Below are 24,667 nucleotides of genomic sequence, written 5' to 3' on the forward strand. Positions count from 1 at the left end.
GGAGCTTCCAAAGTGCTAAAGGACAATTTTCTTAAAAGGTAAAACCATGAGCTCATGAAAATATAAAATGAAGATGTGTCAAAGATTTTGATTTTTATTAATAATGAGGGATCTGGGAAGATGTTACAACTGGCTTAAAAGGGACTTCAAAGACTGGACACATTTATGGATCAAGAATATGTAATCAGTGTAAAACTGGCTTTTCTACATGGGGAAGGGCTATCACTCCATCAGACAGAGCTTGTTTTACCTGTCTGTAGGTATTATTTGCCATTGCTATTAGTTTTCTATATGTGAATGTTAATTTCTACAGTTATGAAATAGTCTAATGAAGGACAAAGGACCATATCCATATAGGTTCACATAATCTCTGGAGGCTCAAACATTCCATTAAAAACATCCATTAATCTCTCTTTTTCTCTTACAGTTTTTTTTTTTTTTTAGTTAAAAACAATAAACACAAAAAAATCAAACCTGTTGCCATCGAGTTGGTTCGACTCATGACAATCCTATGTGTTTCAGAGTAGAACTGTGCTCCATAGGTAAATGGATAATTTCTTTTGTATCAGCACAAAGCTGATTCATATGAGGCAGAGGTTAAAGATGTCCCAAATGTTCAACTTTTCCAAGCTGCTGTACCACTCTATCATCTTTAACATGAACTACTTACTCCCTTTCCCCTCGATACTCTCCCTATTTGGGTTCTCTAATTTGCTCACAGAGCTCAAGAACTATATAAAGGAAATGGCTCATGTGGTTGTGGGGGCTGGACAGTCCCAAATTAGTGGACCTACGTGGCTGCAGGAGCTGATGACCACAGTCAGACCACAGACTGCAGGCTCACAAGGCTATAGAAGCTGACAAATCAGGTCACACAGTAGGCTGCTGGCCCAAGGGTCTGTGGAGGCTAGCCAATCCCAGAATCGGCAGTTCAGACAGCAGGCCTCTGGGTAGGTCAGTTGATCATGAACAGGGTGTGGGATCCAGATGCAGAGAGAGAGGGCCTCGCTAGGACATACACATGTATCTTAGATGCAGACCACAACCCAGGGAAGGGCATAACTTTAAGGGTGGGGCTTGAGTCATGCCCTCCTGCAAAGCTGCAGCCTCAGACACGCTTAAAGCCATCCTGCCTCATCAACATATAGAGGTCAAGATCCACAACACAAGATGGAGGACAACCACACAATACTGGGAATCATGGCATTGCCAAGTTGACACATAACCCCAACCATCACAAGTTCCATAGGCCTTATTTGCATAGTCCCACTCAGTCATTGTGTGTGAGTCACAGAGACCATGGCTAAAACCCAAAAAACCAAATCCGGTGCCATCGAGTCAATTCCGACTCAGCTAGAAGAGCCATATTAAGTAATTTATTGCATTGCAAAAGGGTTTAAATTAAGACTTTATTTTTTAAAGCACTTTTATTTTTTTAATTATTATACTTTAGATGAAGGTTTACAGACCAAACTAGCTTCTCATTAAACAATTAGTACATTTTTTTTTTTACATGTATTGTTTTGTGACATTGCTTACCAACCCAACGACATGTTGCCACTCTCCCTTCTCTATCTTGGGTTCCCCATTACCAGCTTTCCTGTCCCTCCCTGCCTTAAAGTGCTTGCCCCAGGGCTATTGTTCTCCTTGAGTCTCATTTTGTTTTATGGGCCTATCTAATCTTTGGATGAAGGGTAAACCTTGGAAGTGACTTCATTACTGAGCTAAAGGGTGCCCGGGGGCTGTGGTCTCAGAGGTTTCTCCAGTCTCTGTCAGGCCAGGAAGTCTGGTCTTTTTTGTGAGTTAGAATTTTGTTCTACATTTTTCTCCGGCTTGTTGGGGACCCTCTATTATGATCTTTGTCAGAGCAGTCAGTGGTGGTATCCGGGCACCATCTAGTTGTGCTAGACTCAGTCTGGTGAAAGCAGTGGTAGTTGTGGTCCATTAGTCCTTTGGACTAATCCTTCTCTTGTGTCTTCGGTTTTCTTCATTCTCCCTTGCTCCAAACAGAGTGAGACCAGTGGAGTATTTCAGATGGCCGCTCACAAGCTTTTAAGATCCCAGATCCTACTTGCCAAGGTAGAATGTAGAACATTTTCTTTATAAACTCTGTTATGCCAGTTGAGCTAGATGTTCCATGATACCATGGTCCCCACAGCCCTCAGACCGGTAATTCTGTCCCTCAGGGAGTTTGGATGTGACCATGGAACTTCTATGACCTTGTCTTGGACAAGATGCGCTAGCTTCCCTAGTATTGTGTAGTGTCTTTCCTTTCACCAAAGTTAACCACTTATCTATTGCCTGTTTAGTGTTTTTCCATCACCACTCCTCCACTCCCTCATAACCATCAAAGATTGTTTCTTTTTGTATATAAACCTTTTCATAAGTTTTTATAGTAGTGGTCTGATACAATATTTGTCCTCTTGTGATTGATTTATTTCTCACTCAGCATAATGCACTCCAGATTCATCCATGATTTTAGAGCATTTTTAGGTTTATAGAAAAATTGAGCAGAAAGTGCAGAGAGTTCTCATATACCCTCTATTCCCCCACCCACAGTTTCCCCTCTTAACATCTTGCACTATCGTGGTACATTTGTAGTTGATGAACCAATTGATATTGATACATTATTCTTAACTAAAGTCTGTAGTTTACATTAAGGTTCACTCTTTGTGTTATATAGTTCTGTGCATTTTGACAGTTGCTTACTGTCATGTGTTCACCATTATAGTATCATACGGAATAGCATCCCTGCCGTAAAAATGATGTGCTCTACCTATTAGTCCCTCCCTCTCCCCCAAACCTCCTAGCAACCACTAATCTTTTCACTGTCTCTATAGTTTTGCTTTTTCCAGAATGTCATATACTTGGAATCATACATGATGTAACTTTTTCATACTGGCTTCTTTCACTTAGCAGTACGCATTTAAAGTTCTTCCGTGTCTTTTCATGGCTTCATAGTTCACTTCTTTTTATCACTGGATGCTATCGTATTTATGTACTACGGTTTGTTTATCCATTCAACTATTGAAGCAACTTCATTGCTTCCAATTTTTGCCAATTATGAGTAAAGATACTATAAACATTCATGTGCAGGTTTTTGTGTAGGTATAAGTTTTCAACTCATTTGGATAATTCCCTAGAAGCACAATTGCTAAATCATATGGTAAGCCTGTGTTTAGCTTTGTAAGAAATTACCAGACTGTCTTCCAAAGTGGCTGTACTATTTTGCATTCCCACTGGCAATGAATGAGAGTTCATGTTGCTACATATCCTTGTCAGCATTCGGTGTTGTCAGAGTTTTGGATTTTAGCTATTCTAATAAGTGTAGTCGTATCGCCTTGTTTTGATTACAGTTCCCCTAATGACCTGTGATGTTGAGCATCTTTTCATATACAGTACTTATTTGCCATCTGCATATCTTCTTTGGTGACATGTCTTGTTCAGATGTTTTGCCAATTTTGTAATTGGGTTGTTTGTTTTCTTATGGTTGGGTTTTATGGGTTCTTTGTATAACTTGGATACAAGTCCTTTATCAGATATATGTTTTGCGTATATTTTCTCCCAGACTGTAGCTTGCCTATTCATTTTCCGAACAGTATCTTTCACAGAGCAGAAGTTTTAATTTTAACGAAGTCCCACTCATCAATTTTTTCTCTTACGAATAGTGCTTTTGGTGTTGTATCTAAAAAGTCATCGTCAAACCCAAAGTCACCCAGATTTTCTCCTATGTTATCCTCTAGAACTTTTTATAGTTTTGTGTCTTACATTTAGGTGTATGATCAATTTTGCATTACTTTTTGTGAAAAATGTAAGCTGTGTGTCCAGATTACCTTTTTCTCCTTACATGAGTTTTGATAGGTTGTACTGTCAAGCAATTGGTCATTTCATCTAAGTTATCAATTTTTTTTTTTCAAGGTCTGGATTTGTTTTTTATTTGACATCAGATTATAGCTTCCAAATATTTTCTCCCATTCTGTAGGTTGTCTTTCCCCTTTGTTTTTTTCTTTTATCGTGCTTTAGGTGAAAGTTTACAGCTCAAGTTAATTTTTCATACAAAAGTTTATATACATATTGTTGTGTAGCATTAGTTGCAGTCCTTATAATGTGACAGCACACTCCCCCTTTCCACCCTGCATTTCTTCTGTGTGTTCAACCAGTTCCTGTCCCCTCGTATCTTCTCATTCTGCCTCTGGACAGGAGCCACTTATCTGGTCTCGTGTAGCTGCTTGATCTGAAGCACACTCTTCACGAGTATTATTTTATGTTTTATAGCCCAGTCTAATCTTTCTTTGAAGAGTGGGCTTCGGGAATGTCTTTAATTCTGGGTTAACAGCGCGTCCGAGGGCCGTGGCTTCAGGGGTTCCTCCAGCCTCAGTCAGACCATTAAGTCGTCTTTTTATGTGAATTTGAATTCTGCTGCACACTTTTCTCCTGGTCTGTCAAGGACTCTCTGTTGCGTTCCCTGTCAGAGCGATCATTGTAAGTTATCGAATTTGAGGGCATAGAGTTGTTCATAGTATTCCTTTACTATCCTTTTAATGTCCACGAGATCAGTTGTGATGGTCCATCTTTTAGTTCTAACGTTAGTAATTTGTGCTTTTTTTTTTTTTCTTGGTTAGCTTGGCTATAGGTTTATCACTTTTATTGATCTTTTCAAAGAACTAGGTTTTGGTTTCACTGACTTTTCTTCATTAATTTACTGTCTTCAATTTCATTGATTTTTACTCTAATTTTTCTTTTTTTTTCTGCTTACTTTGGATTTAATTTGTTCTTTTTCAAGTTTTCTAAGGTGAAAGTGTATATTATTGATTTTAGATCATTCTTCTTTTCTGATATATGCATTCAATGCTATGAATTTCCCTGTAAGCACTACTTTGAAACATCTCACAAATTTTAGTAAGTTTGTTTGTGACCTCAAGTTACTGATGAATCTAAATAATTGTTGATTTTCAGTTTGTTCAGCTTTTACCTTTTGAGGATAGGAGGGGCCACTTCCAAGGTCTTTACATGTCTGGTAATCACTTTTTATTTCAAAATCTTAACTTTTTTCGTACATGTGGCTCTCATTTCTGTTGAGCTGTGGTGCATTCTCATTCTTTTTCTTTGTATTCTTTTAGTTTATTTATATAGAGATTAAGTGAGCAATTGTATTCATTTTCTTCTTAGGAAATTTATATATAATTTCCTTAACAGTATAGTGTAGTGCTTTGATTTGACAGAAGTGATACTCTTTCAGAGTCCTTTGCTTAGTTCTGTTCTTCATTTTCCTACTCTGTTGTTGACATGATTTTTTTCCCTCTGTTTTATTAAGTAGGAAACCCTGGTGGTGTAGTGGTTAAGTGCTACGGCTACTAACCAAGAAGTCGGCAGTTCAAATCCACCAGGCAGAAACTCTATGGGGCAGTTCTACTTTGTCTTATAGGGTTGCTGTGAGTTGGAATAGACTCATTGGCAGCAGGTTTTTATTAAGTAATTGCTTCAATCCTTGTGGTAGGCAGAATAATAGCCCTGCAAAGACATTACATCCTGATCCTTAGTACCTGTCAATATGTTAAATTACATGCTACAGGGACTTTGCAGATGTGATGAAGGTTATGGATCTTAAGATGAGGTGATTTTCCCGAATTATCGAGGTGGGCTCAATCTAATCAGAGTCTTTAAAATAGAGAACCCTTCCTACTTTATTTAGAGTGACGTAATGGTGAAAGAAGAGGCAGGAGCGATTCAAAGTGTGGGAGGGAGTGAACTCTCTTTCTGGCTTTGAAAATGGAGGAAGGGGGCCATGAGCCAAGGAATGTGGGTGGCCTTTAGAAGCTGAGAATGACTCTCAGCTTTCAACCAGCAAGGAAACAGAGTACTGAGTCCACAACCACAAGGGTCTGAATTCTGCCAACAACCTGATAAGCAAGGAAATGGATCCTACCCTAGGTCCTCTAGAAAGGAATATAGATAGCCCTGCTAACCCCTAAACTTTAGTCTTCTGACATACAGAAATGTAAAATAATAAATTTATGTTGTATTTACCTCCTAAGTTTATGGTAATTTGTTATGGCAGAGACTGAAAATAGTACACTGCTTCTTTTTTTCTCTTTTTACCTTCAAATTATAAGTGTTCTCCAATGCTTTCTTCTATTTTTATTCCTTCAGAGAATTTGTACAGTTACAGTGTAGTTTTGCTAGACCAAACCAACCCCTAGAAGGTGGTAGAAAATTTGGAATTTGAGGACACTCGTATTAGTCTGCATTCTTTTTTTTTGAACATATTAATTCCATCTTTAGGTTTTGAAATTTCCAGAATAGCAAAGACTTATTAGTTTGCTTTTGTATTCAGTTGCTTGCTCACTGACTTACTCGTTCACTTGTTCATTCCACCAATATAGAACATTTAATATGTGCCAGGCAAAGTGCCTAGAAACATGAAGTTTCATAAGGTAAGATTCTCTGCCCCCAAGGAGCTTACAGTCTAATGGAGAAAAAGAGCTTAGCAAGTCAGCATTTGGTAAATGCTATGAAAGGGATAGCACAAGGTGCAATGGGTGCAGATGTACTATAAAAAAAAAAAAAAATTTTTTTTTTTTACTATACTGGCTGCAAAATCTGGTGAGGTTTTCGGAGGAAGGAGACTGTTAAGATGAGTTGTGAAAGACAAGTAAGAGTTAAAATGTGGTATACTAGATTTTAGGCCAGTTACTTAAAGGGTAAGTTTTAACTGTGTTTTGGGATCACTCCTAAATAATTTTATAGTGGAAAATGAGCTTCTATACATATCATTTCACGAAATCTTGATTGGTATTATTGAAGTTTTTCTTACATTTAATGAAAAGTTAGGAAAATAAGTCTTACCCCTGGTAAAATTTTATGTGAATGTTTGTAAGTCTTGTGGGGATTTTATTTTCTATCATCAGTTTAGATTATATATACGTATATATATATATATACACCATTGCCATTGAGTTGATTCCAACTCCTAGTGACCCTATAGGACAGAGTAGAACTGCCCCATAGAGTTTCCAAGGAGTGCCTGGTGGATTCGGACTGCTGATGTTTTGGTTAGCAGCCATAGCACTTAACGACTACGCCACCAGGGTTTCCTAAATATACGGATGTTTGTAATTGTTTTTTTTTTTTTTAAACATAGAATGAAAAATGTAGGTTGAAATGATAAATATAACAGTTTTATACATTTCCTAAAGGTAGGAAGCTTTGCTTTTGAAATTTAAATAGCAAATAGAAATCTGCAGTGAGTTACAAGGGAGAATCCAAATGTTATAAAAAGGTCATTTTATATGTCTGTTAATAGATTGCTATGAGAGAAATTTTTGAAATGCCAAGATTTCCTTGTTATAAAATAATACATGCTTCGTTATAGCAATTTGTAGAAGAAATACAATATCAAAATAAAACTAACTGTGGTCTGTAGCAGAAGACTTGGGGAAGTTATTACATAAAGTTATGAATCAAGTGTTCATCATAAAAGTTTTAAAACTGTGTTTCAGTAAAAATTGATATAACTTTTTAATTAAAGGAAAACAAAGTGTTGCGGACAGTTCCTCTACTAGCAGCATGCCTTCCCAAGGACAAGTGTAAAGTCAAGATTGGTCGTCGCTTCAGTGAAGAAAGGTAAATTAATGCTAAGGGTGATTTAAAAGAACTCTTTTTCACTCAGATCTTTATAAAGGTTTCCTTCAACTTTGTCATTAGATCCAGAACATAGTTCATTGGAAGTGGTCAGAAAATTAAGCTCTGTTCTTCCCTCCCTTCAAAGAAAATAATGCAAGACAAGCACAACAAAATGGAACAAACATACTGTAGCTGTATAATAGGTTCTAAAATCGGGTAGAGTGAGGCCTCCCACTTTGTTCTTCTTCTTCAGTAATGCTGTACTTATCTGGGATCTCTTCCCCTTCCATATGAAGTTGGTGATTTGCTTCTCTGTCTCATTAAAAAATGTCATTGGAATTTAGATCGAAATTGCATTGTATCTCTAGACCACTTTGGGTAGAATAGACATTTTTACAATGTTAAGTCTTCCTATCCATGAGCAAGGTATGTTTTTCTACTTATGTAGGTCTCTTTTGGTTTCTGCAGAAGTGTCTTGTAGTTTTCTTTTACAGGTCTTTTATATCCCTGGTTAGATTTATTCCTAAGTATATTATCTTCTAGGGGCTATTGTAAATGGTATTGATTTGGTGATTTCCTCCTTGAAGTTCTCTTTGTTGGTGTAGAGGAATCCAACTGATTTTCGTATATTTATCTTGTATCCTGATACTTTGCTGAACTCCTCTATTAGTAGTTTTCTTGTGTATTCTTTGGAGTTTTCTCGTATAGGATCATATCATCTGCAAATAGGGAGACTTTTACTTCTTCATTACCAATTCAAATGCCCTTTCTTTTTCTTGCCTTATTACTCTGACTAGGAGCACCAGCACAATGTTGAATAAGAGTGGTAATAAAAGGCATCCTTGTCTGGTTCCTGTTCTCAAGGGGAATGCTTTTAGACTCTCCATTTAGAATGATGTTAGCTGTTGGCTTTGTATAAATGTCGTTTATTATGTTGAGGAATTTCCCTTCTATTCCTATTTTGCTGAGAGTTTTTTACCATGAATTGATATTGGACTTTGTCAAATGCCTTTTCTGCACCAATTGATAAGATCATGTGGTTCTTATCTTCTGTTTATGTGATGGATTACATTGATTGTTTTTCTAATGTTGAACCATCCCTGCATACCTGGTATGAATCCCACTTGGTCATGGTGAATTATATTTTTGATACGTTGTTGAATTCTACTAGCTAGAATTTTGTTGAGGATTTTTGCATCTAAGTTCATTAGGGATATAAAAAAAAAAATTTAAAGGGATATAGGTCTGTAATTTTCTTTTTTTGTGGTGTCTTTACCTGGTTTTGGTATCAGGGATATGCTGGCTTCATAGAATGAGTTTGGGAGTATTCCCTCCTTTTCTGTGCTCTGAAATACCTTTAGGAGTACTGGTGTTAACTCTTCTCTGAAGTTTTGGTAGAATTCTCCAGTGAAGCTGACAGGGCCGGGCCTTTTTTTGTTGGAAGTTTTTTAATTACCTCTTCAATCTCTTCTTTTGTTATACGTTTGTTTAGTTGCTCTACCTCTGTTAGCTTAGGTAGGTAGTGTGTTTCTAGAAATTCATGTATTTCTTCTAGATTTTCAAATTTGTTGGATTATAGTTTTTTATAGTGTTCTGTTATGATTCTCTTAATTTCATTTGGATTTGTTGTTATATCACCCATTTAGTTTCTTATTTGGGTTATTTGTGTCCTTGCCTGTGCTTCTTTTGTCAGTTTGGCCAGTGGTTTATTGATTTTGTTGATCTCTTGAAAGAACCAGCTGTTGATCGTTTTAACTCTTTCAATTGTTTTTCTATTCCATTTATTTCTGCTCTAATTTTTATTATTTCCTTTCTTCTGGTGCCTGAGGGCTTCTTTTCATTCTCTTTTTCTGTTTGTTGGAGTCATAGGGTTAGTGATTTGATTTTATCCCTTTCTTCTTTTTGGATGTGTGCATTTAGTGGTATAAATTGACTTTCAAGCACTGCTTTTGCTGTGTTTTCATTCTCATTTGATTCAATGAATTTCTTTATTCCGTCCTTGATTTCTTCTGTAACCCAGTAATTTTTGAGCAAGGTGTTATTCAGTTTCCATGTGTTCTGATTTTTCTTTCCTTGCTTTTTCTGATACTGATTTCTACTTTTTTGGCTTCAGGGTCAGAAAAAATGCTTTAAATATTTCGATGTGTTGGATTCTGTTAAGGCTTGCTTTGTGGCCTAATATGTGGTCTATTCTGGAGACTGTTCCGTGTGACTGGAAAAGAAAGTATATTTGACTGCTGTTGGGTAGAGTGTTCTGTATATGCCTGTGAGATCAAGTTGGTTGATTGTGGTATTTAGATCTTCCGCGTCTTTCTAGATGTTCTGTCCTCCACCAAAAGTGGTTTGTTGAAGTCTTCTATTGTGGAGCTGTCTATTTCTCTTTTGAAAGCTGTTGGAGTTTGTTTTATGTATTTTGGAGCCCTGTCAATGGTGCATAAATGTTTATTATGGTTATGTCCTCCTGGTGTATTGACCCTTTAATCATTATATAGTGCCCTTCCTTATCTTTTGTGATTAGTTTTGATTTAAAGTCTATTTTGTCAGAGATTGATATTGTCACTCCTGCTCTTTTTTATTTGGTACTTGCTTGATATATATATTTTTTCCATCCTTTGAGTTTTAGTTTGTTTGCGTCTTTGAGTCTAGGTGCCTCTTGTAGGCAGCATATGGATAGACTGTGTTTTTTTAATCCTTTCTGTCACTTTTTGTCTCTTTATTGGTGCATTTAGTCCATTTACTTTCAGCATAATTATTGATAGGTATAAGTTTAGTGCTGTCATTTTGATGTATTTTTTTGTGTGTTGTTGACAGTTTCTTTGTTCCACTTAATTTTCTGTCCTGATTTGTTTTTCTTAATGTATTTTCATCGTTGTTGATTTTGTATTTGCTGATTTTTTATATTTTTTTCCTTTTTATTTTGGTGTGTAGGATTGTTAGTTTCCTTTGTGGTTACCTTTATATTTATTTCTGTATTTCTAAGTTTAAACCAATTTTTCATTTCTTGATATCGCCTTCACGTCCTCTGTATATGAAAGTTCTAGGACTACATTATTTAGTCTCTCTTTTTTGTTTTAGTGCTGTCGTCTTTTACATTTTGACATCTCTGTTTCCCTATTTTCAGTGTTTTAGCTTTGATTTATTGTTGTGACTTCCCTATCTCGGTAGATATTTGGTTGTTTTGTCCTGTATCCTAGTCTTGGATTGTTATCCGATATTATTGATTTTCTAACTGGAGCACTCCTTTTAGTATTTCTTGTAATTTTGATTTGGTTTTTACAAATTCTCTTCTGTTTATCTGGAAATCTGGAAATGCCCTAATTTCACCATCATATTTGATAGACAGTTTTACTGGATAGATAATTCTTGGCTGCCAGTTTTTTTCCTTCGTGGCTTTATATATGTAATCCCATTGCCTTCTTGCCTGCATGGTTTCTGCTGAGCAGTCAGAGCTTGGTCTTATTGACTGTCCTTTGTAGATGTCCTTTTGTTTATCCTTTGCCGCTCTTAAAATTCTCTCTTTATCTTTGGTTTTGGCAGGTTTGATTATTGTATGTGTTGATGATTTTCTTTTGGGATCTACCCCATGTGGGGTTCAGTGAGCTTCTTGGATAGATATCCTCTCATCTTTCACAATCTCAGGGAAGTTTTCTGTCAAGAAACCTTCAACAGTTCTCTCTGTATTTTCTGTTATCCCCCCCATTCTGGTAGTCCAATCACTTGTAGGTTATTTCTCTTGATAGAGTCCCACAAAATTCTTAGGATTTCTTCATTTTTTTAAATTCTTTTATCTGATTTTTCCTCAAATAAGTTGATGTCAAGTGCTTTATCTTCATTCTCACTAATTCTGACTTCCATTGCCTCAATTTTGATCCTGTGACTTTCTGTTGTTTCATTCTGAAATTTTATTGTTAATCTTTTGGATTTCTGTTTGCTGTCTGTGGATGCTTGCAGCCTCTCAAACTTGTCATTACGCTCTTGTATAACCTTTTTCACTTCCTCTGTTGCATTGCCTGTGTGTTCCTTGGCTTGTTGTGTGTTTTGCCTGATCTTGTCCTGATCTCTTGAAGAGCTCTGTATATTAATCTTTTGAATTCTACCTCTAGTAATTCCAAGACCTTCTCTTCCTGCAGGAGGTTTCTTCGTTCTTTGTTGTAGTCGCTTGCTGAAGCCGTCATTGTCTGCCTTTTATATGATTTGATATTGACTGTTGTCTCCGAGCCATCAGTAAGTTATTATAGTTCTTTATTCTGTTTGTCTATGGTGTCCTAGCTTCTTGTTTTCTTTTGTTTTGATATGCCCAAATAGGCTGGTCATGTGAGCTAGTTTGATTATTGGCATATTTGAAGCTTTCATGTCCTGTCACCAGTTGGTTAGAGCTGCTACTAGGTATGTGAGCCTAGAAGTCCATTTACTTTTCTTGTGTGAATTCAGCTCAGGTGTCCAGGTTGTCGTTTACTGAGTGTGTGGTGCAGGCTCTCACCCACAATCCGAGATAGGCAGGGCTACTTGGGGGGATTGGAGCAGGCACTGGTATCTTGCTGCAGTAGGGGGTCATGTGCTGAGCAAGGTAGGGGGCTGACATCTGTCCCTGAGTGCCTTAAGTAGACAGTGTGTCACTGTTCCGTAGAGCACGTAGGTAGTTGGGTTTTGTAGCGGGACATTGTGCACGGGATGCTGTTGGCTGTAAGGACTGGGAGGTACCACTTATTCTCAGACCCCTATCGTGGGTGGCTAGGTGGAGTGGGTGGAGCCACTAGTCCTCAGGCCCCTGATGTTGATAGGTGAGGATACTTAATGGACAGGGCTATGTCAACTGTCACAAATTTTCAACTCCCCCTTAGCTGTTGCAGTTGAAAAATAGGCTTCAGGTTTATACCCTGTTGTTCTGTGCCAGTGACGGCCTCCACTGCTCAGATGGGTCCACTCAGGTCTAAATGAAAAACCAAAAACCAGAAACCAAACCTGTTGCCATTGAGTCAATTCTGACTCATAGTGACCATATGGGACATCGTAGAACTGCCCCATAGAGTTTCCAAGGAGAACCTCATGGATTCGAACTGCCAACCATTTAGTTAGCAGCTATAGCACTTAACCCCTATGTCACCAGGATTTCCACCCAGTTCTCAGTAAGGGGTGAAAAGTATTCAAAGTCCATTGACCCCTTATGCCTGTGCCCAGGCAAAGGGGCCCCCAAGTGTCTGTCAATTTGTTGTACTGTGGGGCCTTGTGTGTTGCTGTGATGCTGGAAGCTATGCCACCAGTATTCAGATACCAGCAGGGTCACCCATGGAGGACAGGTTTCAGCTGAGCTTCCAAACTAAATCAGACTAGGAAGAAGGACCCTGCAGTCTACTTCTGAAAAGTATTAGCCAGTGAAAACCTTATGAATAGCAGCGGAACATTGTCTGATATAGTGCTGAAAGATGAGCCCCCCCAGGTTGGAAGGCATTCAAAAGATGACTGGGGAAGAGCTGCCTCCTCAAAGTAGAGTCAACCTTAGTGACATGGATGGACTAAAGCTTTCGGGACCTTCATTTGCTGATGTGGCACGACTCAAAATGAGAAGAAACAGCTGCAAACATCCATTAATGATCGGAACCTGGAATGTACGAAGTATGAATCTAGGAAAATTGGAAATTGTCAAAAATGAAATGGAACGCATCAACATTGATATCCTAGGCATTAGTGAGCTGAAATGGACTGGTACTGGCCATTTTGAATCAGACAGTCATATAGTCTACTATGCTGGGATGACAACTTAAAGAGGAATGGTGTTGCATTCATTGTCAAAAAGAATGTTTCAAGATCTATCTGGAAGTACAACGCTGTCAGTGATAGGATAATAGCCATACACCTACAAGGAAGACCAGTTAATACGACTGTTATTCAGATTTACACAGCAACCACTAGGGCCAAAGATAAAGAAATAGAAGATTTTTATCAGCTGCTGCAGTCTGAAATTGATCAAACATGCAATCAAGATGCATTGATAATTACTGGCGATTGCATGGGAAAGTAGGAAACAAAGAAAAAGGATCAGTAGTTGGAAAATACGGCCTTGGTGATAGAAACAATGCCGGAGATTGAATGATAGAATTTTGCAAGACCAACGACTTCTTCATTGCAAATAACTTCTTTCACTAACATAAACAGCGACTATACACGTGGGCCTCACCAGATGGAACACACACAAATCAAATTGACTACATCTGTGGAAAGAGACTATGGAAAAGCTCAATAACATCAGTTAGAACATGGCCAGGGGCCGACTATGGAACAGACCATCAATTGCTCATATGCAAGTTCAAGCTGAAACTGAAGAAAATCAGAGCAAGTCCACGAGAGCCAAAATGCGACCTTGAGTATATCCCACCTGAATTTAGAGACCATCTCAAGAATAGATTTGACACACTGAACACTAGTGACCGAAGAACAGATGAGTTGTGGAATGACATCAAGGACATTATCCATGAAGAAAGCAAGAGGTCACTGAAAACACAGGAAAGAAAGAAAAGACCAAGATGGGTGTCAGAGGAGACTCTGAAACTTGCTCTTGTGCATCGAGCAGCTAAAGCAAAAGGAAGAATTGATGAAGTAAAAGAACTGAACAGAAGATTTCAAAGGGCCTCTCGAGAAGACAAAGTAAAATAATGATATGTGCAAAGAGCTGGAGATGGGAAACCAAAAGGGAAGAACACACTCGACATTTCTAAAGCTGAAAGAACTAAAGAAAAAATTCAAGCCTCAAGTTGCAGTAGTGAAAGATTCTATGGGGAAAATATTAAATGACACAGGAAGCATCAAAAAAGATGGAAGGAATACACAGAGTCATTGTAACAGAAAGAATTAGTCGATATTCAACCATTTCAAGAGGTACCATATGATCAGGAACTGATGGTACTGAAGGAAGAAGTCCAAGCTGCTCTGAAGGCATTGGCGAAAAACAAGGCTCCAGGGATTGATGGAATATCAATTGAGATGTTTCAACAAACAGATGCAGCGCTGGAGGTGCTCACTTGTCTATGCCAAGAAATATGGAAGACGGCTTCCTGGCCAACTGACTGGAAGGGATCCATATTTATGCCTATTCCCAAGAAAGGTGATCCAACTGAATGTGGAAATTATAGAACAATATCATTAATATCACACACAAGCAAAATTTTGCTGAAGATCATTCAAAAACGGCTGCAGCAATATATCAACAGGGAATGCCAGAAATTCAGGCTGGTTTCACAAGAGGATGTGAACCAGGGATATCGTTGCTAATGTCAGATGGATCCTGGCTGAAAGCAGAGACTACCAGAAGGATGTTTACCTGTGTTTTATTGACTATGCAAAGGCATTCGACTGTGTGGATCATAACAAACTATGGATAACATTGCGATGAATGGGAATTCCAGAACACTTAATTGTGCTCATGAGGAACCTTTTCATAGATTAAGAGGTAGTTGTTTGGACAGAACAAGGGGATACTGATTGGTTTAAAGTCAGGAGAGGTGTGAAGTCAGGAAAGGTGCGTCAGGGTTGTATTCTTTTACCATCCCTATTTAATCTGTATGCTGAACAAATAATCCGAGAAGCTGGACTCTATGAAGAAGAACGGGGCATCAGGATTGGAGGAAGACTCATTAACAACCTGCGTTATGCAGGTGACACAACCTTGCTTGCTGAAAGTGAAGAGGACTTGAAGCACTTACTAATGAAGATCAAAGACCATAGCCTTCAGTATGAACTGCACCTCAGCATAAAGAAAACAAAAATCCTCACAACTGGACCAATGAGCAACATCATGATAAACAGAGAAAAGATTGAAGTTGTCAAGGATTTCATTTTACTTGGATCCACAATTAGCACCCATGGAAGCAGCAGTCAAGAAATCAAAAGGCACATTGCATTGGGTAAATCTGCTGCAAAGGACCTCTTCAATTTGTTGAAGAGCAAAGATGTCACCTTGAAGACTAAGGTATGCCTGACCCAAGCCGCGGTATTTTCAGTTGCATCATATGCATGTGAAACCTGGACAATGAATAAGACCGGAGAAGAGTTGACGCCTTTGATTTGTGGTGTTGGCGAAGAATATTGAATATACTATGGACTGCCAAAAGAATGAACAAATCTGTCTTGGAAGAAGTGCGTCCAGAATGCTCCTCAGAGGCAAGGAGGGTGAGACTGTGTCTTATGTACTTTGGACATGTTGCCAGGAGGGATCAGTCCCTGGAGAAGGACATCATGCTTGGCAGAGCACAGGATCAGCGGAAATAGTAGAAGACCCTCAACGAGGTGATTGACACAGTGGCTGCAACAATGAGCTCAAGCATAACAACGATTGTAAGGATGGCGCAGGACCGGGCCGTGTTTCATTCTGTCATGCCTAGGGTCGCTATGATTCAGAACCGACTCAACGGCACCTAACAACAACAGGCAAAGGGGCAGTGCCTGCTGTGAGGTCTTGGTTTAGAGGAACTTGCAGATTATTTTTTTCTCTTTGTTTATTTGTTACTTCTCCAAAGCCAGGAACCTGGCTTGGGTGCACATGAGAGAGGCACGTTCTAGAGGAGGAAGTGTTATTTTGATCCCTTGAGTAAGGTTAGACACTTGCACTTAACTTTGGCTGATTCAGTGCCGTGTCCTTCTGGCTCCGAGGACTGTGCAGGCTCTCCGCCACTTGATTTCTCCTGACATGGAAAACACATCCTGTGCGCTACTCCTTGTTTCAGCCTGTGTGCGCCAGCCGATCCAGTCTGCAGCATGCCATCCAAGTTAGGTCTGGCAAATTCTCGCTGCTAATGAACTGTTTCTCCCTCCCCCTGTCACTCAGCCCGACACCTCAACATTGTCTTTGATGTTCAGGGCTCCTGGATTGTCATATATAATTGATTCACTTGTTTTGGGGGTCTTTGTTGTAAGGGAGACCACAGGAAGTATCTGACCATTCCACCATCATGAGCACCCCTCCTTGGCTCTCTAGGTGTTTTTTAACTTTTCTCCAAAATGTTTGATAATTTTCAGTTAGATGATTTGGAAAATTTTTTTGGGTTTATTCCCAGTTACCTGGTGTTTTTTGGTTCTATTGTGAATGGAATTAAAAATGTTCACTTTCAGTTTTTTGACTCTAGTATCTTAGAGGCCCTGGTGGTGCAACAGGTTAAGTGCTCAACTTCTAAATGAAAGGTTGGTACTTTAAACCCACCCAGGAGCTTTGCAGGAGAAAGACTTGGCAATATGCTTCCGTAAAGATTACAGCCAAGAAAAACCTATAGGACAGTTACACTCGGCCACATGGGATCATTATGAGTTGGAATCGACTTGATGACATCCCATAGGAACAACAGTATATTTAAAAAACGTTGATTTTTGTATATTAACTCTGTATCTAGTGACTTTGCTAAATGTTACCGATTGGCTCTAGATATTGTTTTGTGGATTCAGTAAGTCTTTCTACGTAAACAGCACTATCATTGCAAATAGGGTCAGTTATACTTTTTCCTTTCTGATATTTATTCTTTTTATTCTTTTGTTCATGCTTTATTGCAATAACTAGGATCTCCAGTAATGTCCGTTATTTATGCAAATGTTTTGCACTCGACTGCTAACCTAAAGGTTGGTGTGTCAAACCTACCCAGCAGTAGTATGGAAGAGAGAGCTAGTGATCTGATTTCGTTAAGATTACAGGGTTTATAGAACAGTTTTACTTTGTAACACGTGGAGTTGCTGTGAATTGGAATTTACTTGACAGCAACTAAAAACAGTAACAGGCTTTACAATTCAGTATTTAATAGAAGTGGTGAAAGCGAGCATCCTTACCTTGATCTCAGTCTCAAGGACATTGCTAAATATGGTATTGGCTGCACATTTTTGTAGATGCCATTTATCAGTTTAAGGAGGTTCCCTGTTATCTAAAGTGCTGAAAATTTTTCTTAGGTGTATTTGTTGCCCCCCACTTGTCTGTCAGTTTGCCATACTGTGGTGGCTTGCATGTTGCTGTGGTGCTTGAAGGTATACTACCAGTATTTCAAACACCAGCAGGGTCACCCATGGTGGACAGACTTCAGCAGAGCCTCCAGACTAAGACAGACTGGGAAGAAGGACCTAGCAATCTACTTCTGAAAAAAAATGGCCAGTGAAAACCTTATGGATGGCAGCAAAATATTATCTGATATAGTGCCAGAAGATGAGCTCCTCAGATAGGAAGGCACTCAAAATATGACTGGGGATGAGCTGCCTCTTCACAGTAGAGTCAGCCTTAATGATGTAGATGGAATAAAGCTTTCGGGACCTTCATTTGCTGTTGTGGCATGACTTAAAATGAGGAGAAACAGCTGCAAACATCCATTAACACTCAGAATGTGGAATGTGTGAAGTATGAATCAAGGGAAATTGGAAGTAATCAAAAAAAAAATGAAATAAAATGCATAAAGATTGATATCCTATGCGTAAGTGAGCTAAATGGACTGGCATTGGCCATTTCAGATCAGACATTAATGTGATCTGCTATACCGGGAGTGGCAAGTTGAAGAGAAATGGCATCGCATTCATCATCAAAAAGAACATTTGGAGATCTATCCTGAAGTGCAACGCTGTCAGTGATAGGATAATATCCATACGCCTTACTATTATTCAAATTCATGCACTGTCCACTACTGCCAAAGATAAAAATTTGAAGACTTTTACCAACTTCTGCAGCCTGAAATTGATCAAACATGCAATCAAGGTGCATTGATAATTACTGGTGATTGGAATATGAACATTGGAAACAAAGAAGGATTGGTAGTTGGAAAATAGGGCCTTGGTGATAGAAATTATGCCAAAGATCGCATGATAGAATTTTGCAAGACCAAAGACCTCTTCAGTGCAAATAACTTTTTTCAGCAACATAAACAGCGACTATACACAGGAACCTCACCAGATATAATACACAGGAATCAAATTGACTACATCTGTGTCAACACGGCCAGGGGCCAACTGCATAATAGACCCTCAATTGCTCATATGCAAGTTAAAGTTGAAGCTGAAGGAAATTAAAACAAGTCCACGAGAGCCAAAGTATGACCTTGAGTATATCTCATTTGAATTTAGAGACCATCTCAAGAATAGATTTTACACATTGAACAGTAATGATCGAAGGTCAGATAAGTTGTGGGATGACATCAAGGACATCATACATGAAGAAAGCAAAAGGTCATTAAAAGCAGAGAAGAAAGAAAAGACCAAAATGGATGTCAGAAGAGACTCTGAAACTTGGTCTTGAAAGTAGAGTAGCTAAAGCAGAAGGAAGAAATGATGAAGTAAAAGAGTTGAACAGAAGATTACAATGAGCAGCTCAAGAAGAAAAAGTAAAGTATTATAATGAAATGTCCAAAGACTTGGAGTTAGAAAACCAAAGGGGAAGAACACATTCAGCATTTCTCAAGCTGAAAGAACTGAAGAAAAAATTCAAGCCTCAAGGTGCAATATTGAAGGATTCTTGGGGTAAAAAATTGAATGATGCAGGAAGTATGAAAAGAGGATGGAATGAACATACAGAGCCACTGTCGACATTTGACCATTTCAGGAATTAACATATGATCAAGAACCAGTGGTACTGAAGGAATAAGTGTAGGCTGCACTGAAGGCATTGGCGAAAAACAAAGCTCCAGGAATTGATGAAATACTACTTGAAATGTTTCAACAAATGGATACAAGGCTGGAAGCGCTCACTTGTCTAAGCCAATAAATTTGGAAGTCGGCTACCTAGCCAACTGGTTGGAAGAAATCCATATTTGTGCCCATTCCAAAGAAAGGTGAAATAATAGAATGCAGAAATTATTGAACAATATCACTAATATCACATGCTATTAGAATTATGCTGAAAATAGTTCAAAGATGGTTGCAGCAGCACATCAACAGGGAACTGCTGGAATATCAAGCCACATTCAGAAGAGGATACGGAACTAGGGATATCATTGCTGATGTCAGATGGATCTTGGCCGAAAGCAGAGAATACCAGAAAAGTGTTTATCTGTGTTTTATTTACTATGCAAAGGCATTTGACTGTGTAAATCATAACAAATTATGGATAGCATTGTGAAGAATGAGAATTCTAGAACACCTAATTGTGCTCACGCGGAGCATGTACAGAGGTCAATAGGTCGTCGTTCGAACAGAACAAGGGGATACTGTATGGTTTAAAATCAGGAAACGTGTTTGTCGGGTTTGTATTTTTTCACCATACTTAGTCTGTATGCTGAGCAAGTAATCCGAGGAGCTGGCCTGTATGAAGAAGAATGTGGCATCAGGTTTGGAGGAAGAGTCATTAACTACCTGCATTATGCAGATGACACAACCTTGCCTGCTGAAAATGAAGAGGACTTGAAGCACTAACTGATGAAGATCAAAGACTGCAGCCTTCAGTATGGATTACACCACAATTATAAAAATAAAAATCTTCAAAACTGGACCAATAAGCGACATCATGATAAATGAAGAAAAGACTACAGTTGTCAAGGATTTCATTTTACTTAGATCCACAATCAATGCCCATGGAAGCAGCAGTCGAGAAATCAAACAACATATTGCATTAGTCAAATGTGCTGCAAAGACCTTTTTAAAGTGTTAAAAACAAAGATGTCACCTTGAGGGCTAACGTGTGTCTGGCCCAACCCATAGTAATTTTAATTGCCTCATGTGCATGCAAAGCTGGACAATGACTAAGGAAGACTGAATAGAATTAACGCTTTTGAATTATGGCGTTGGCGAAGAATAGCAAATATAACATGGACTGCCAGAAGAATGAACAAATATATCTTGGCAGAAGTACAGCCAGAATGTTCCTTACAAGTGGGCATAGTGAGACTTCATCTTGCTTACTTTGAATGTTTTATCAAGAGATACCAGTCCCTGGAGAAGGACATCATGCTTGGTAAAGTAGAGGGTCAGTGAAAAAATTAAGATGAGCTGGCACAGCGGCTGCAACAGTGTTCCCAGACACAGTAACAATCGTGAGGATGGAGCACGACCAGGCAGTGTTTTGTTCTGGTGTACATAGGGTAGCTATGAGTAGGAACCTATTTGAATAAGAACAATGTAGTTACTGAGTTTCAACAAACGCTTTGTCTATTTCTATTGAAATGTAGTTCTGTTATCAATTCTGTAATATGGCAGGTTATATTGATTGATTTATGAATTTCAAATCCATTTTTTATTCCTGAGATAAAGCCTACTCGTTCAGAATGATTTAGTACTATTATTATTAATATGTTGTATACTATTGTATGTTACTTGCCAATGTTTTGTTGAGTATTTTGGTTATCTTGTTCGTGAGAGATTTGGAGTTGTTGGTTTTCTGGTAAAACTTATCAGGTTTTTGATTTAGATTTATGCTGGCCTTACAAAATGATTTGGTCATTTTCCTCTCCTCTATTTTCAAAAAGAAGTTATATATATGATTTCAAAAATTTCCTTTAGTATTTGATAGAATTTACCAGTTAAGCCTTCTAATCCTTAAATTTTAATTCGTGGGATGGTTTAGAATTATAAATGTCATTTATTTATTAAACATAATTCATATTTTTAATTTTTTGGGGGTGTCATATTTGGTAATTTGTACCTTTCAAGGAATTTCTACAAGTCATCTTAATTCCTGAATTTATTGTCATAGCATTGTTGGTAGGATTTCTTTGTTCTATTTAATGTCTGTAGAATTTGTAGGCTTTTTTTCCACTGATTTATTTTCAGAACTAGAGTGTCATGCCTTTCTTCCTAGTCTGAGTCTGGAAGCTCTTGTGAAACCTGCCCACCATGGGTGACCCTGCTGGTATTTGAAATCCCACTGGCATAGCTTTCAGCATCATAGTAACACGCAAGCAACCGTACTGTGACAAACTGACAGACATGTAATAGTCTTTTCAGTTACCTCATATGCGTGGGAAAGTTGGGTAATGAAATAGGAAGAATTGATGCCTTTGACACTGTTGTGGCCGCATAGAATATTGAATATACTGCCAAAAGAACAACAAATCAATATTAGAAGAAATACAACCTGAATGTTCTTTAAAAGTGAGATGGTGAGACATCGACTTGCTTACTGTATTTTTACACAGATAACACGTGCCTTCTACGTTTGTTTGCCAATCAGTGTCTCCCCCCATGAGGTGTTTTCATGTTGCTGTAAAAAGAAATTAGCATAGTGTGCTTAGAAAATACCTTGCAGGGTGAGGGAGCAGTTGGCAAAAAAAGGTAGAAGGCACTCATTATTTGCATAAACATGATACTTTGGACCTATTGTGAGGAAAGATCAATCTTTAAAAAAGTATATCATATTTGGTAAAGTGGAGAGCCTGCGAAGGTGAGGGATCCTTCATTAAGAATGAGGTGGATTGACACAATAGCCACAACAATGGACACAAACAGCAAAGATCATGAAGAAGTGCAGAACCAGACAACATTCTCTACTGTTATACGTAAGTTCGCTGTGAGTTGGGACCGACTCAGTGGCAATTGACAATAGGATTTGTAGTGATAGCCTCTTTTTCATTCCTGATTTAGTAAATTTGTGTTTTCTTTCTTTTTTCTTAATCTGTCTTTTGAAGAATGAACATTTGTCTTTGTTTTTCTCTATTATTGACATGTTTTCTGTTTTGTTTATTTCTACTTTTTATTGTTTCCCTTTTCTGCTTTTTTTGCATTTAATTTCTTCTTTTCATAGTTCTTCAAGTGGAAGTTTTAAAGAATTTATTTTAGACTTCTTTGTTCATATAAACATTTAAGGCTATAAACTTCTTTTATGTATGTTTTAGCTCCATTCCACCAACTTTATGTGTTTTTGTTTTCATTCAGTTCAAAATATTTTCTAATTACTCTTGTGATTTCTTGTTTTACCATATCAATTATTTAGAAGTGTGTTGCTTAGTTTCCAGATAGTTGAGAAAGTTTTATGTGCTTTAGTATTACCATTATAACATTATTTTAGTTTCTAATGTAATTATACTACATATGATTTCAGGTTTTAAAATTTTATTGATACCTGTTCTCCGGTTCAGCTTATCGTGTGTATTGGTGAATGTTATATACGTAGCAGAAAAGGCTGTGTATCCTGTAGTTGTTAGATGTAATGTTATACAAATATCAGTTAGGTAAAAATGGTCAATAATGTTCAAACCTGCCACATCTTGACTCAGTTACTGCGTAGTTTTTCCTTTCAATTAACAAGAAAAATGTGTGAAGATCTCCAAGTGTGATTATAGATTTGTGTATTTTTACATTTAATTCTTTCAGTTTTTGCTTCATGTATTTGGAAACATTTTTATTAGGTGAATATATATTTGATATTGTTTTGTCTTGATGAATTCTAGCCTTTTATCATTATGAAATGCTTTTCTTTATTTTTGATAATCCTCCTGGTTTTGACTACTATGTCTGGTGATAGTATTTATATGGTATAGTTTTTTTTCCAAACTTTTGTTTTCAACAGATTTGTGTCTCTATAGTTAAAAGTGTCTTCTTATTAACAGTATATAATTGGGTCTTGGTTTTTAAATCTAGCTTGACCATCAGTATCTTTTAATTGGAGAGTTTATTCCATTTACATTTCATGTATTTATTGTTGTGTTTAGTGTTAAATTACCCATCTTGATATTTGTTTTCTATTATTCTCATTAACCTCTTGGTTCTTTGTTACTCATTTACTTCTTTTGGGTTAATTGACTATTTTTAAAGTATTTCATTCTTTCTCTTTGTTGGTGTTTTAGGTTTGTCCTTTTTGTTTTGGTTAGTCTGTGGATTACAGTATGCATTCTTAATTTATCATGGTCTACCATGAATAAACATTGTATCATTAACTGTATAACTTAAGAACCTTAAAAAATACCTGCTGCTGTTGAGTTGATCCTGACTCGTAGTGAACCTATAGAACAGATAGAACTGCCCATAGAGCTTACAAGGCTGTGAATGTTATGGAAGCTGACTGCCACATCTTTCTCCCATGAAGCAACTGGTAGGTTCACAGTGTCAACCTTTTTTGATCAGCAACCAAGCACTAACCACTGGGTAACCAGAGCTCTTTATCAGAACCTTTCAGAAATGTAATTCCATATAACCCCTCTCATTTTTGTTCTGTTGTTTTCATATATTTTATTTCTAGATTACAGAAGAAACTGGGCGTCAGGTACGTGGGAAATTTTCATACTATCTTTGCAATAGTTCTTTAGATCTAAAACGTTTATTTAGATCTTCCTTAATTTTTTAATCAATGTTTTGTTGTTTTTTGCATATAGACCATGTACGTATTTTGTTAGATTTACACTTAACTATTCATTTTTGGGGATGTGGTTGTAAATGGCAGTTTCTTTTCTTTTCTTGTCCTGTTGCAATAGCTAGTACTTCATATATATGATGTTAAATAAGATTGGGAGAACATCCTTGCCTTGTTCCTGACCTTGGTCCACTTTCTCACTGTTAAATATGTAAGCTGTAGTATTTTGTAGATGATGTTCCGTATCAAAGTGAAAGGGAGTTACCCTCTATTCCTAGTTTGTGGAGAATTTTTTTTTTTTTTTTTTATCCCCCTTCATTGTGAGTGGATGTTGGATTTTGTCAGATGTTCGTTCTGCATTTATCTGATTTGGTCTTTTTTTTTTCTTCAGTTTGTTGATGTGGTAAATTAGGTTTGTTGAGTTTGAATGTGGACCCTGCCTTGCATACCTGCAATAAATTCCACTTGGTCTTGGTATATAATTATTTTTATACATTGTTAAATTCAATTTGCCAATCTTTTGTTGAGGATATTTGTATCTGTGTTTTTGAGCGATGTTGGTCTATAGTTTTACTTCCTTGTAATATCTTTATCTTTTGATGTTAGAGTGATGCTGGCTTTTAAGAATGAGGTAGGAAATATCCTCTCTGCTTTTATTATCTGGAAGACGTTGTAGACAGTTGTTTATCATGTGTTCCTTAAATGTTTGAGAGAATTCGCCTGTGAAACTACCTGGCCCTGGTAAAAAAAAAAAAAATTTAAGGTTACTAATGATTGATTAAATTTTTTAGAAACAGATATAGGACTCTTCATGTT

The 24,667-nt window shown here is 37.6% G+C and overlaps 1 protein-coding gene across 2 annotated transcripts in view; it reads left to right on the forward strand.

Moving 5' to 3' along the window:
* Positions 1-24,667, forward strand: part of DTWD2 (DTW domain containing 2) — a 170,674-nt gene that overhangs the window by 55,863 nt on the left and 90,144 nt on the right. The window contains exons 3-4 of one of the 2 annotated variants that reach the window (XM_049873607.1): positions 7,529-7,623; positions 23,741-23,764. In XM_049873607.1, coding sequence (XP_049729564.1) covers positions 7,529-7,623; positions 23,741-23,764 — 119 coding nt within the window. The remainder of the gene's footprint in view (positions 1-7,528; positions 7,624-23,740; positions 23,765-24,667) is intronic. The other variant, XM_049873608.1, reaches the window with a different exon arrangement.

The sequence above is a fragment of the Elephas maximus genome, chromosome 2 (assembly GCF_024166365.1).
Source record: "Elephas maximus indicus isolate mEleMax1 chromosome 2, mEleMax1 primary haplotype, whole genome shotgun sequence".
Taxonomy (NCBI): Eukaryota; Metazoa; Chordata; class Mammalia; order Proboscidea; family Elephantidae; genus Elephas; species Elephas maximus.